Source organism: Camellia sinensis, chromosome 12 (assembly GCF_055761805.1).
Source record: "Camellia sinensis isolate YWXY chromosome 12, ASM5576180v1, whole genome shotgun sequence".
Taxonomy (NCBI): domain Eukaryota; kingdom Viridiplantae; phylum Streptophyta; class Magnoliopsida; order Ericales; family Theaceae; genus Camellia; species Camellia sinensis.
The window spans coordinates 30,997,744-31,012,104 of NC_138972.1; the positions used below are offsets into that span (position 1 = coordinate 30,997,744).

Sequence of the window (14,361 nt, forward strand, 5' to 3'; positions counted from 1 at the left end):
TAGATATACTAAAAAAGTATAATTAAATCATTTAAATAATAACATTTCATTACAAATAATAATAGAACAAAATAATACACTAATTAAGTAATAAAAAAACTTATCGAAAAACATAAAAACAATCAATTAGAAATTATAAACAAAATTTAACATATAATAATAGATAAAAGCAAGCACATAACCATTGTAAAAAATAAGTGAGAAAATACTATAGATAATTACTTTTACCGTTATAAAGGAAATTTACCATAAGGACTGACGTCACTTTTCAAAGACAAAATAAAAATTTAAGGTTTTTCTGAAATAAATTTTAATTAGATTCGGTATTTTATTAATTTATAATACTAATGGACTTATATTTTATTTTTGTAATCTTTTTAGAGACTAAATGGATTGAAATTAAATATTTTAGGAATTTCATCGATTCAATTGAAATTTTAGAAACTAAATAGATTTTGACTTATATACTTTAGGAACCTAGTAAACACAATCGATACAAGGATTAAATAAATAATTTGATGATAGTTTATGAGTATAAAATATAATAAATCTTATAATACATTTATTATAGTTTTCAATTTATTTGGACTTGTTATATAAAATTTTAAATGGCCTAACAATACCTATATACATTTTTTTTTTTTCAATTGAGCCCAACAGGATTTTTTTGGGGTCGTCCTCTTTGACTAGACCTTATAAGCAATAAATTAAGATGGATCTATTCAAATTTTTAATATAGTATTGCTATTAATGCTAAAAAATTAGGCCTATTTTCTACGCCTAATGTTATACTCTATGGGTGTGTTTGATTGAACGGACTGGAAAAGGGGGGATTAGAATCCATCGGACTTGAGTCCTGGGACTGTGAATCCCCCGGACTATTTGGTCGGATTGGATATGTATCCTGTGTTTGTTTTTTCATGGGATTAGATGTCTGGATAGGACTATTTTCAGTGAATCCAACGTTTGGTTGGACGGACTGGATATGATAAATGAACAAAAGACTATTTTACCCTTTTTCAATTGTTTACTATGTAATAGCAATATTAAACATATCTTTAATATTTTAATTATTTTTAGTAAACATTAAACATACTAATGATTAAATTTTGTTTAAAGATATTTAAACATACTAATATTGATAAAAAAATTTGACTGGTATAGATTATTTTTATTTAAACAAATAAAAATTTATTGTTGAAATTAAACATACTAATGGTTAAATGTTTAAATTTTTATTTAAACAATTAACATTGAAATTATTTTGATGTACAGATTATGTTTAAACAATTAACAATTAACAATTAAATAAATGTTGATGTATAGATTATGTTTAAACAATTAACAAATGTTGATGTAATTAACAATTAACAAATGTAGATGTAATCAAATGTTGACGTATTAAAACATAATTTAATAGATGTTAAATAAATATACATGTTGATGTACAAATGTTGAAATAATTTAATAAACATGTTGATGTACAAATGTTTAAATGTTTAAATAAAACATAATTTAAATAAATGAAATTATTTATTGTTGAAATTAAACATTTAATTGTTTAAATAAAACATCTATTAAAACATCTATTAAATTTAAACAATGAAATTAAATAAAACATAAACAAAATTTTAAAATAAAACATCAATAAAATATCTATAAAAAATTATTTTAAAAAATTAAATAAATAAAACATTAATAAAAAGTTAAATAAAATTATTTTATTTTTAAATTAAGACATTTAAATTTTATTGAATTTTATTAAATATAATACATAATTAAATAGTAGAGGGTCAAAATGGTCATTTTCGCATATAATCCAAACAGTGATTAGTCCCCCACTTTCTGTCCCACCCCCCCCCCAGGACAGGATAGTCCCCCATATGGGGGACATGGAGTCCGGCCGGACATGGAGTCCGCCGGACTAAAAAAAAATCAAACGACGGATAAGGTGCACTATTTGGATTACAATCCAAATAGTGGATAGTCCCCCCTCCTAATCCCCCCAATCAAACACACCCTATTAGGCTTCCGTTTGAAAAGTGGGTTGACTTTTTAACTTTTTGACTTTTTTGACTATATGAGCTTGGGCTCAAAAGCTTAGTTTGGGAAGGGCTTTGACTTTTTTGATTTTTTTGTGAGAGAAGAGTGTAATGATTATGGGGTTAGATGAGATGTTTTGTCTGTTGTGGCTCATGAGCTTATTCTGTCTTTTATGGCTCATTGAGCCAAAAAAGCCCAATGAGCCCTTGCCAAACCAACCCTAAATATCCAAGTCATCTCTCTCTCTCTCTCTCTCTCTCTCTCTCTCTCTCTCTCTCTCTCTCTCTCTCTCTCTCTCTCTCTTCTATTTATTATTTAATTATTAACTATCTTATTTAGCCTCCGTTTGAGAAGTGTGGTTGACTTTTTTACTTTTTTGACTATTTTAACTTGGGTTAAAAAACTTGATTTGGAAAAGATTTTTTTGCCTTTTTAACTTTTTTGGCTTCTTCGTGAGAGAAGAGTGTAATGATTTTGGATTTGATGTGATGTTTTTGTGTCTAAAATTATCTATTTTGTCTTTTGTGACTAAAATTAATAAAATACCTGCCCAATTTTTTTACACATCATTGTATCTAGAAAATAAGTCTATAAAATTGACTTATATATCATTTTTTTTAATAATATAAAACTGACAAAACACATCCCAAACCCTTATGAGAAGCATCACTAAATACAGTTGTGACGCCCCAAATCTTTTTATTTACTATTTTAATAGTTCTTTTTTTCAATTATTTTTTTATTGTGAGGAAAATGTGATTGTAGTTAGATAGCATTAAAAAAATTGTTATTTGTACGATTGAAGTTATCTCCTTTTATTTATAATTTGATTTTTTAATATGACTGAAATTAGATAAACATAAACACTCACAAAAAGAAAAATGTGATTGTAATTTGTTCAATGGTTCTAAATAATCTTTTTATTTACTATTTTAATGGTTCTTTTTTTCAATTATTTTTTATTATCAGAAAAATATGATTGTAGCTAGATAGCATTAAAAAAATTGTAATTTGTATGATTGAAGTTATCACCTTTTGTTTATAATTTAATTTTTTAATATGATTGAACTTAACTCACAAAAAGAAAAATGTGATTGTAGTTTGTTTAATAGTTCTAAATAATCTTTTTATTTACTATTTCAATGGTTCTTTTTTTTCAATTATTTTTTATTATGAGAAAAATGTGATTGCAGTTAGATAGCATTAAAAAAAAATTGTGATTTGTGCGATTGAAGTTATCTCATTTTATTTATAATTTGATTTTTTAATATGATTGAAGTTAGATAAACATAAACACTCAAAAAAAGAAAAATGTAATTGTAATTTGTTCAATGGTTCTAAATATTCTTTTTAGAACAGATAAAAAAATGTTACAAACAGATAAAAAAAAAACAAACTTGGAGAGAAAGTTGGTTGAGATTTGCCAAAAAGCAAATGACCATTGGAGTACCATTGCTATAATTTGACAAAATAACACTATTAATTGCCAAATTATAGCAATATCATTATAGCAATAATGGTTGGAGATGCTCTAACTGTAGTTTCATCAATGAGGAGTATTTTTTTAAAAAAATGTTTTTTACTAAAAATATCAAAAAAAATATTAAAATATATATATATATATATATATATACCTGTAGTAACATCAATGAATAGTATTTTTAAAAAAAATATTTTTTACTAAAAAATTCAAGAAATATTTATTTTTTAAAAAAATATAACTGTAGTTACATCAATGAACAATATTTTTTTTTAAAAAAGGGAAAAAATAATTCTTTTAAAAAAAACATATACTTATATATATAATTGTAATTACATCAGTGAAGAGTATTTTTTGTTAAAAAATATTTGTACATAAAAAAATGGGCGAAGGTAGCTAGCTATATCTTGACCATTATGTGCCAACAACCCCATGGCACCTAAGCCTATATAACAGTCCATGACTGCAAGAATTTTTGCTCCGACACTTCACGGACCGCATGTCAGGGGAAGTCCTATGCTCACGGCTTGACCAGCAAATTTTCAAGAGCAAAAATGTTATTTTATTTATTGTTATTTTATTTACATTATTTTATTTCACATTTTCATAAAAATTCAGAAGGTTCTTTCCGTTGTGTTTAAAAAAAATATACAAGCAAATATTTTTTATATTATATTTTAATTAAAAAATTATTAAAAAAAAAAAGAAAGTATGTTTGCGTTGTGTTTAATAAGTTGATTCACTTGTTTTTATAGTTGATTTCATGGTTATAAAAGAAAAAATTAAATGATTATAAATTAGATATGATATTTTATCTTATTAACTATTTTAACACATCTTATCTTTTACTGAACTATTTTAACCTAACCCCTTCTAAAATTGATAGTACTTTTTTACCTGCCGGTGATATTGGTAAATCAAAATTTAATTTGTATATTTTATTTTTTTTCTGACTAGGTTTAATAAATAATTATTTTTTAACAAATTTATTAACAAACACGCGTTAATTTTCCTAGGAGTTGTTTGGAATTTTCTTATCTAGTCTATGTCTTTATTTTTATATATAAAAAAATATAGAGATAATATGATTTAAAAAAATGCACTTATAAAATAAATGTTTTTTTTAGTGCATTCCCAACAATCTCATAATCTAGATATATGTAAAAGAATATAAAATTTATTGAAAATTTGCTAAATAGAAAAATATATATATTTAATATTTTTTTTATTTATTAAATATTTTTTAAAAAAATCAAAAATATTTTAATTTTTTAATACTATTGGAACAATATTCTATTCTTTTTATAAATTGATATTTAACCCTCTCTCTTTAAATTCTAAATTTAAAAAAAAATGAAAAATAAAAGTTACGTGTAGGTCAAGTTTGGCATGTCACAAAAAAGAAAAAAAATTACTCAAAAAGTTAAAAAGTTATCAGTATTCACAAAAAAAATATTTAAAAATTAATTTTACACACAAAATTACAACACATCAATCTGACAGCCTCAGATCTGTGTTGTGTTGTGTAACAAAAATTGCACAGTTGAGGTGCAATTTTAACACATTGTTGTTCAACCCGTGAGGGTCCATCACGGGTCCCGTTTTGATAATCTGAACTGTTTAATGTGTAGAACTCGTCGAGTACTACATGTCTGTAAAAAATCACATTAATCGGATATCGATAATTACATGATCAAATCAGTTTTGTGTAAAAAAAAAAAGGTGTTATAATTAATGGTTGAAAAAAAAACAAAAATGATCAGATAGCTATCGATATCTGATAAACGTAATTTTTTACAAGCATATAGTACTCAACGAGTTCTACAAATTGAATGGTTCAGATTATCAACACGGGACTCATGATGGCCCCCACAAGCCGAACAATACCGTCCAGTGCAATGCCCAAAAAGTAGACAATTACTTCTTAGCATCTATTCCACCTTTGCAAACATGACAGCCTTACAACTCATACTCTAATCTTCTTCTACACACTAATTTATACAATTTTTTAATACACATTTTTTTCATAAAAAGTCAAAAAATTAACCCAAACAACCATATTTTTTTCCTCAATTTTTTAGTCCAAAAAGTCAAAATAAATAAAGTGTATAGTGGAAGAAAGGTGATTGATTGTATGGCTGCCTGCGGCTGCCCCAGCATGTCTACATAGAAAAATAATCAACTCTTACGGAGCAAATAACTTTTGGACAGCAATGGTCGGTCCGTGGGGGCCACCATGGGTCCTATTTTCATAATCTGAACCGTTCAATATGTACAACTCGTCAATTATTATATTTCTGTAAAAAATCACGTTGATCGGATATCGATAGCTATATGATTGGATTAGTTTTTTTTCAATAGTTAACTATCACACCATCCGTTTTGTTTATACAAAGCTGATTTGATCGTATAGTTAATGATATTCGATGAATGTGATTTTTTACAGGCATATATTACTCGACGAGTGCTACATATTGACGGTTCGAATTATTAAAACGGAACCCTTAGTGGGCTCTCAAGGTCCCAAATTACCATCAAACTAATAAACTTTACATATGGAATTTTTTTTGTTGCCCCAAAAAAAGTGTATAATGGCCTGGGCAACGGCTGTCACGTTGGTCAGTAGATTTGTATTATAAACATATATAAAATATTTTTTTAATATTTTTTATTTGTGAATAGTAATGCCTTTTTTGCTTTTTGTGTAACTTTTTGGTTTTTTGGATTATATTGGGGTTGCCAAACTAGCCCTTAGTTATGCTTTAAAATTATTATTTTTTAAATTTAAAAATTAATTTGTATATTTTTAAAATTCTAAAAAATGAGAGAGAGAGAGAGAGAGAGAGGGGTTGGGAGAAACGTGAGGGTTGAGATGAAATTGGGAGGTGAGAAAATTGGTGATAGGTCAAATCTTAAGATTTTTGCATTCAACAACATTGAATACTTTACGGTTGTTATAAAGTGATTGTTTGAGATAATTTATATAAGTGTATTTTTTTAATTTTTTACTAAAAAAAATAGAAAGAAAAAAGTATGTATGTTTGGAAATTTTTTTGACTTTTTACAAAAAAAAAAAAAAAAATGTGTAATAAAATAGTGTAACAAATATCAAAATTATCAAATTGTCCTTCCTATCACAGTCAGCAACACTGCCCTAACTGTGCATGCATTTCAGTTTTTTTTTTTTTTTAATTTTTTTTTATGGAAAATTGTGGCTTACATTGAAATCAGGATCCCCACCTTGCATTTCCTACTTGCAGGGCCATTGGGCTCACTTTTAGGCCCAATTTTGATAAACCGAACCGTTTATATTTTAAGATTTGTTTAGTATAGCATACCTGTAAAAAATCAAATTGATCGGATATCATAAAGCATGCGTTCGAAAAAATCGAACTAAAAATTATTTTTCAAAAAAAAATTTAATAAACAGTTTTCCGAACACATGTTTTCTGATATTCGATCAACTTGATTTTTTACAAGTACGATATACTGAATAAATCTTAAAATATGAATTATTCGGATTATCAAAATTGGGCTCAATGGCCCTGTAAGGAGGAAATGCAAGGAGAGGATCCTGATTCCACCAAACTGTCACGCCTCAAAATTTGGACAGTTAAATATTAAATTACGACTAAACCCTAATTAATATTCCATCATTCAAATCCTAGGGGTGAAACAAAAAACTAAACGCTAACCAAACCATCCACCATAATTTCATAACTAACCAATAACTCCAACACTCGGGTAACAATAACTAGTCAAAACAACTTAAAAAAATGTACGGTTACAAACCATGTCAAATTATCCCAAAACTAAAGTCATAAAAAAATAATAATAAATACACAAACTAATATCAACCCTAAACTCAAGAACATAAAAGAAATCCAAGAGACATGTCCAACAATTATAATTATTCCACATCACCATCGTAGCTCAAACTAATCCTGCAAAGAAAACTCGGCATTGTGCCACATTTTCTTTTTATGGGAATTTGTGACTGCACAGTGCAGTGTTTTGTGATTGTATTATTGGTTTTTTTTATTCGACAAATTTTTCGTCAAAATAGGTGAATAGTATGAATTTTTTATTTTTAATTTTTTTAACTTTTGTAACATCTCCAAAACCTGTGCCATCATTTGACCAAAAATAAGGAAAAAATTGACAGCTCTAATGGTTGAGTTCTAATAGTCACTGCTGGAAATCGGGCTTTTAGTGGCGTTTTAAAAACGCTGCTATATCTATTAAAAACGCCGCTAATTCATTTTGTGGCATTCAGTACCAAACGTCGAAGCTGCGGCCGTCGCTGTATCTTTGCGACGTTTAAAAAACGTCGTGATATTAGTATAGGAGGCATTTTAAAAAACGCCGCCAAATGTCCCACTATACACTCGCTGACGTCACCAACGATATTTAGCGACGTTTTGAAACGCCGTCGTATCTGTTTAAATAATATGACCATTACTGTTGAGGGTTTAGGAGGCGTTTCTGGAAACACCGTTATATCTTTTTTTTTTTTTTTTTTTTTTTTGAGATTGTGCTAGTTTTATTTGATTAAATTAAAAAGAATACCTGTAAGAAAATATTGAATTTGGTTTCGCATTCAATTAATAAAAAAATAACTATAATAAAACTAACATACAAAATATTAACTCCCATTCAAATACCTATAATAAAACTAACAAATAAAATAATAACTCCCATTCAAATAACAAATGAAGCATTAATTCAGTTTCATATGTGCAATAGCAACAACGAATCGATAGAGCGACCATAGCTCATTCGTTGTAAGCTACCTTATTACTAACCTATTAACATACAAATAAAATAAAATACATAAAAAAAAGTTTGTGATACCAATACAAGATTTTGATACAACTGGCATACAGAAGCCAATGCAATGCTCTACCTCTTTAGCCTGTTGTTTCTCCCAGTCCTCCTTGACTTTCCGGTTGATTACTTCAACCTGATGTCGAATATCAGAAGTAACAAGAGTATTCTGTCTTCTCTTTAAAAAGTCAAGCCTCTACCATTTGTCAAGTTATACTCAGTTTTTTTTTTAAAAACTGTGATGTTTTTCTCAATTCTCACTATTCAATTCAGCCATTTGATATTCTACTCAAACCATTTTTTTGGGCAAGAAATTTTATTACCAAAATAAAGATAAAGTACAATGAGCTTAAGGCATGGACCTATAATTTTACTACCAAATTAAGACCGGTTTGTGGTCTACTCTACGCAAACCTTGTAATACTAGCCCACGTTCAAACCAATCACGTAAAGTAACAATAACAAGACTACAACTTGTGATCCAAAATAACAATAACTCGAGTTCATGAACAAATCAGTTCCTAACCTCAGTTTCAAACTGATCTCAACAATGTCAATGAAGCTGAGCAAGGAGTTCCTGAACATGTCAACCCTGACAAAGCATATCAAACTGGAGCTGGAAGCTTACCTGCCATTGATGCTGAGCAAGGAAAATAAGTCATAGAGAACCTTAATGACAAATCAGCAAATGTGGGTTTGACATGTAAGCCTGTGCATCTGTCGACTAATTGTCACTCCACTGGGAAAGATGATAGTGTTAATTTGGAGCACCGACAAGAATCTTGCCCCAAGGTTTGTGTTTTTAGCATGTTATAGTTTGATAGCACCTCTCTCTTTCTATACTAGTGGGTCAAAAACTACTGTCTTCCTGTATATTTTTTAAGAGCAATAATGCAGTGAACCAGAAGATATGTCTAAAGATGAGCTTTATGGCTTTGTTTTATCTTACAGCACATGATTGTGTCATGCATACAATTTTTTTTTATATATTTTTCATGGATGGAAAAATCAGATCTTGCCCCATTGTACTTTTTACGTGTCTTACTTGATGCCCTGACTCTAGGTGGGGACCAAATTGGAAAGCAAACTTGCAAAGCCCAGATTGAAGTCTTCCACTCAGGTTCAGAGAAATGTTTCTAGTGAGCCATCTAAATGCTCTGCAAAGAAACATATTAGATCAAAAAGCGAAGACTCACAGAGCACAAAAACAGAAAAACACTCATCGCACACAGCCATTCTAACCACACGTTGGGTATGCAGAACTTCAAAACCAGAGGCAAGTATTTGTTTATGATCTATAAGTACCTCTGAATATACCGAAGTAATGGTTCCAATAGGATGTTGCCCTGACCCAAGTTAATGTTCTTAAAATGACAATTATGCATTTTGTTTTTTTGTTTTTGTTTCATTGATATTTTTAAGTAGCATTCCTTTATTTTGGAATATTGTTCATTTGTTCTTCCCTCATGTTATTGGCTAGTATTCTTAACAGGATCCTAAGAGTTCAAAGTCAAAAGTTATTCATGATAACAGAAGGTATTTATTCCTTTCGAATTTCTGCACAAGGAAAATCTATATCTGCAATGGGTATGCTGCTAAAAAATACTTCTCATTAGCAGTGAAAAGGAATTGAAGACAAAAAAGGTTGTTCATGAACCTAAGCCTTCTGCCTCAGAGAAGCTTGTTCCTAAAGCACGTCAGAATGCAAACAGGTTTATGAAACATCATATGCAATGCTTCATTACTTGGATGTTTTGACCTTCTGAGGTTTGGCATAGAGTTACTGTTGTGCAGGCCCAAGCAGGTTGAGAATTCAACTAAGTCAGGCATGAAACAAAGCTTGGTTGTGTTCAATTTCAAAAGTGAGGAACGGCAGAAAGGAGGAAAGAGGCAAGAACTCATGCTGTTTTATTAATTTTTATTTTAAAAAAAAAAAGAAAAGGAAAAGAATCATGGCTGTGACTTGTTCATTTGTCTGTTTTCCTCTTTCATCTTAGTTTTACATGAAGTTGGGGGAGAAAAAGCATGCAAAGAAGGCCGGGACAAATCAAATTCAAGCAAATAAACTGGTACATAAATTCAATGCAATAGTTATCTAAAGTGTACGGTTATGTCACAGAACCTACAGTGCTAAAGGAGAAAGGATAGATAACAAAAGGATGCAAACTTGCAGGGAATTAGTTTGTCAATGAAAAAATGCCAATATGAGTAATTGCATGAACATGATGACCAATTTACCTGAATTTGCACTTTCTTAACTGCCTCTGTAAGCAACTGACACCCCACAATATCCTGCACAAGCCAGAGAAAGTTCTCACCAGCGATTTTATTTTTCTAGGAATAGCAATTACATCAGTCAACATTTCAACATTTGAGTATAAGGAATAGTCTAATCAGTTTATGCCTAAGTAGCGAAGCAAAGTTGATAACTAAATCTATGCAACGACTCACCCGGAGTCTGAAAAATAACTTGTGTAGCTGTGTAGCTCTCTCATTATCAACTTGGGGAATTATAGATTTGAGCAATTCAGCAAATTGCACTCTAACTTGACACTCAGGTTGGCTACCTTTTGTGCATTTAGTATTCAACTTCTCTAGTATTGAATGTTGGTGTTGGTTACCGAGAAACTGCTTTTCCATATCTGGGATGTTGGAAGGGTTTTCTTGAGAAACCTGGATCTCTTTAGTTTGAAGGAACTGGACAGAATACTAGCTCATATTAGAATATCTGTAGTCTTCATAACTACAGATATTCTTACAAAATTATAATATTTACAAAATAACTACAGATATTCTTGGATTAAATATTCATCCTGACAAGAATATTTATAATTTTGTAAACCACAAGAGTCCATTCATAGTTTAAACAAACTTTTGGGATATATTGTAATTTAGAACATTCAATAATTAGAAAAGATAACATGCAAACACTAGCTCATATTAGATATAGCAGAAGCCAAGTTCAAACACAGCTTTAAAAACCACAAAAATGTGAGTTGTCTACTAGAGATCATAAAGACCACCACAAGATTCATACTTGACTGATGAAAAGCCAACATTCAACCCCTATCAAAGTTGGCCGACACATTCAAAACTTGGTAAATAAGAAAGCATTGTATATAGATGATTCACTAATCAAAAAGTGAGAAACCCATATCTTCATCTTCACTCTCCTCTTTCTCTTCCTTCTTCTCCTCAGCTAGAGGTGCTTCAGCAGCTGGGGCTCCACCTCCACCTGCAGGAGCTGCAGCAAAAGCGACACCTCCACCTCCACCACGTCCACCAATAATCACCTACAGTCGAATCAGTTTAGCAAAATATCGGATGGCTTTACAGATCATGAAAAGGGGCCACAGAACAATGAAACAGAAATTAGTATCAAAAGGCACCACATGGACTTGGAATACCCATTGTAGCTTTCTGGTGGCTTTTGAGTTCAGTTGGTTGGCCAAGTTCCTTAACAAAATGCCTCCACTTCAAACAAATATTATCTTTCGTTTTACTGAAACTCTACGCTGTAATATATAGAATAACCTTACATAGTACTTTTACCTTGTTAGTTCTTCTTCTTCTTCTTATTCTTCTTCTCTTTCTTTGAAAGGTGAACCTATATTTAATAAGAGCAAGTATTGTAATTAATAAGATATGTTATTTTTCAAAAAAGCTTTGATTAAATGATTGCTCACCGCTTGGGATGAAAATGCATGAGATTGTTGTTGATGTGACATTGGCCGAACAGTGGGATGACTACTAAGTGAATCCACAACCTATCATTCAATAAGAGACTTAAGTTGTATATTAGCTTTAGGCAATTTAAAGTAATAACTAGTAAAAATAATTAAAATACCTGCTGCCTATGTAATGAGTTTGATGGTGCAACAACTGGATCAACGGGCACGCCTGCAGCTTGCAATTGAGATTCCAAAAACTAAATTCGTGACTGAAAATCTGTGCGTATAGCCTGAATTTGTTTCTCCATTACTTCATTCATCTTCGACTCAAACTGCATTTGATACCGTTGAAGTTGCTCTTGAACTTGTTCCTGAACTTGAGTTTGGAAGAGACGATTCTGCTCTTGTGACCGCCTATATCCACCTCCAAAAACATCAGTGGGTGACGGTCCCAATCCAAACATCCGAACACGGCCAGGTCGCTCTGGGCCCATAACTTGTGTGAAGATTTGCTCCTGTAATGCTGCAGGGTCAGTAGAAGATCCCTCCATGTGCTCTACTAACTCATTCATTTGAGTCTGCAAGTTTGAATTCAATAATGAGCCTCCAATATAAATATAAATCATATTAAAAGTCCAAAGATAAAGTAGTATCACATACCATAACCTCATTAACTGAATCACTATTTGACGTCCCATCTTTCATGTATGCGGCCATCCACACCTGTGACCGACTAGCAGGAACCCCATTGTTCTTTTTTGTCTCCTATAAATGAAAGACGACCAAAATCTTAAGATAAATAAGAAAATTACATAATTAAGCAATTAAATATGTGAACAAGTTAAGTAAATAAAATAAACAACTAAGCAAATAACATCTGTTTTTGTAGAACTGGTATAAATTCATTATGGTGCAAATTGTTGACACCTTTTTAGCACATATAGACAGATGTAGTTGACAAAGAATGAAAATGATGAATGGAGAGAATAATTGTACCTCCATCGAACTACTGAGAAAGGCTTTCGGCCTGTTCTATGATGTAATGTCTTCTTCTTCCGGATTTTTCTATTCTTCTTGCTTGATTTCTGTCAAATATGAAATTTATTTAAGATGTTATAAACAATTATCATATATAAACATTTTTTCACATAAATAAAATTTTACCGATGCACTCTGAGTGCCCTAATAGTAGACCAAAGCCCGCCACTGATCCTCATGTACTCTATCTGGTCGATGAGCCAACCTTTCTGCATCATTCTTGAAGGGTTTGTATCCCATTGTTTTCACTCGACTTTTCCAATCTCTCCATTTCTTTCCAAATGAAGCCATTATTGTTCTCTTCATGGATTCATCTGCATCCGTATGAGTCTGCATTACAATTACAGACACTTGTAATATGCAATGTCAACTACACTTGTAATATGCATTTCATATGGAATACAATTGTAACTTATTTCATATTAAATATCCATATATACCTTTATCTCCCTCCATATGTTATCTTTGTTTTGTTTTGGAACATAATGCCAAGTCGTAAAAGTGAGTGGTGCAAGACTCCCATCTCGTGCCAATACGCCCAAATGTGAAGCAAGGGATGTGTGTCCTTCAACTACTTGATGCAACTCATTTGGAACAACTTTTAAAATGCCATCATCACTAGTACCCCATTGACCATGCACATATGTGGGACCCCTTGTCTGCTTTTGTGTGGTTTGACTTGAGCTAGGACCTACAAAACAATAGCAGTAAGCTTCATATCAGTTTCTTTATGCTTTTAATTTCAACAAATTTCAACATATCATACCATGGGGTGTTAAAATTTTGCCATCCTTGCTTCTATACCACACATTATGCTTTTAATTATCCAAACTCAATTTTTTTTAAAATAACCATGCATGATGTATGATAGATAGGACTACAAATCTAACTCAAAAACACCATAAGAAAATATCAAGCAAAGTTGATACATACCAACTGAAACAGAGCCATGTGATGTACTACCGCTACGTGATGTGGTAGGAAGACTGCCTGGTGGATGCCATGATGCCGGTGGATTGGGTATGACTTTCATCTTGAGTGTGGTCTGAGTCTCATCTGAACTATAACTACTAGAGCTTGATTGCTCACTTTCACTAGAAGAATGGTCGAAGCTAGAACTCATAGATAATATCTATAAAAAAACTACAAACATAAGAGTAAGGACATGATAATCTATAAATATCTACTGCATTCAAAACAAAATACGAGTACATGAAAGGTAAAAATGGCCATTTAAAGAAAGGTACAAAGGTACAAAAGCAAAGATTTTATTAATATGAATATCCATACAGAAAACACAAA

The 14,361-nt window shown here is 30.7% G+C and overlaps 1 protein-coding gene and 1 long non-coding RNA gene across 2 annotated transcripts; one reads left to right on the forward strand and one right to left on the reverse strand.

The window, feature by feature from the left end:
• Nucleotides 1-8,884: 8,884 nt before the first annotated feature.
• On the forward strand, nucleotides 8,885-10,502 carry LOC145804110 (uncharacterized). The gene is made up of 5 exons (XR_014345716.1): nucleotides 8,885-9,142; nucleotides 9,414-9,626; nucleotides 9,843-9,886; nucleotides 9,970-10,062; nucleotides 10,145-10,502. It is a non-coding gene; the product is annotated as an uncharacterized LOC145804110 (long non-coding RNA).
• Nucleotides 10,503-12,034: 1,532 nt separating this feature from the next.
• LOC145804111 (uncharacterized) lies at nucleotides 12,035-12,797 on the reverse strand. The gene is made up of 3 exons (XM_082897725.1): nucleotides 12,682-12,797; nucleotides 12,198-12,599; nucleotides 12,035-12,117 (listed from the first exon to the last, which is right to left on the reverse strand). Exons 1-2 carry the CDS (start codon nucleotides 12,736-12,738, stop codon nucleotides 12,279-12,281), a joined length of 378 nt encoding a protein of 125 aa, XP_082753851.1. The 5' UTR covers nucleotides 12,739-12,797; the 3' UTR covers nucleotides 12,035-12,117; nucleotides 12,198-12,278.
• Nucleotides 12,798-14,361: the final 1,564 nt, after the last annotated feature.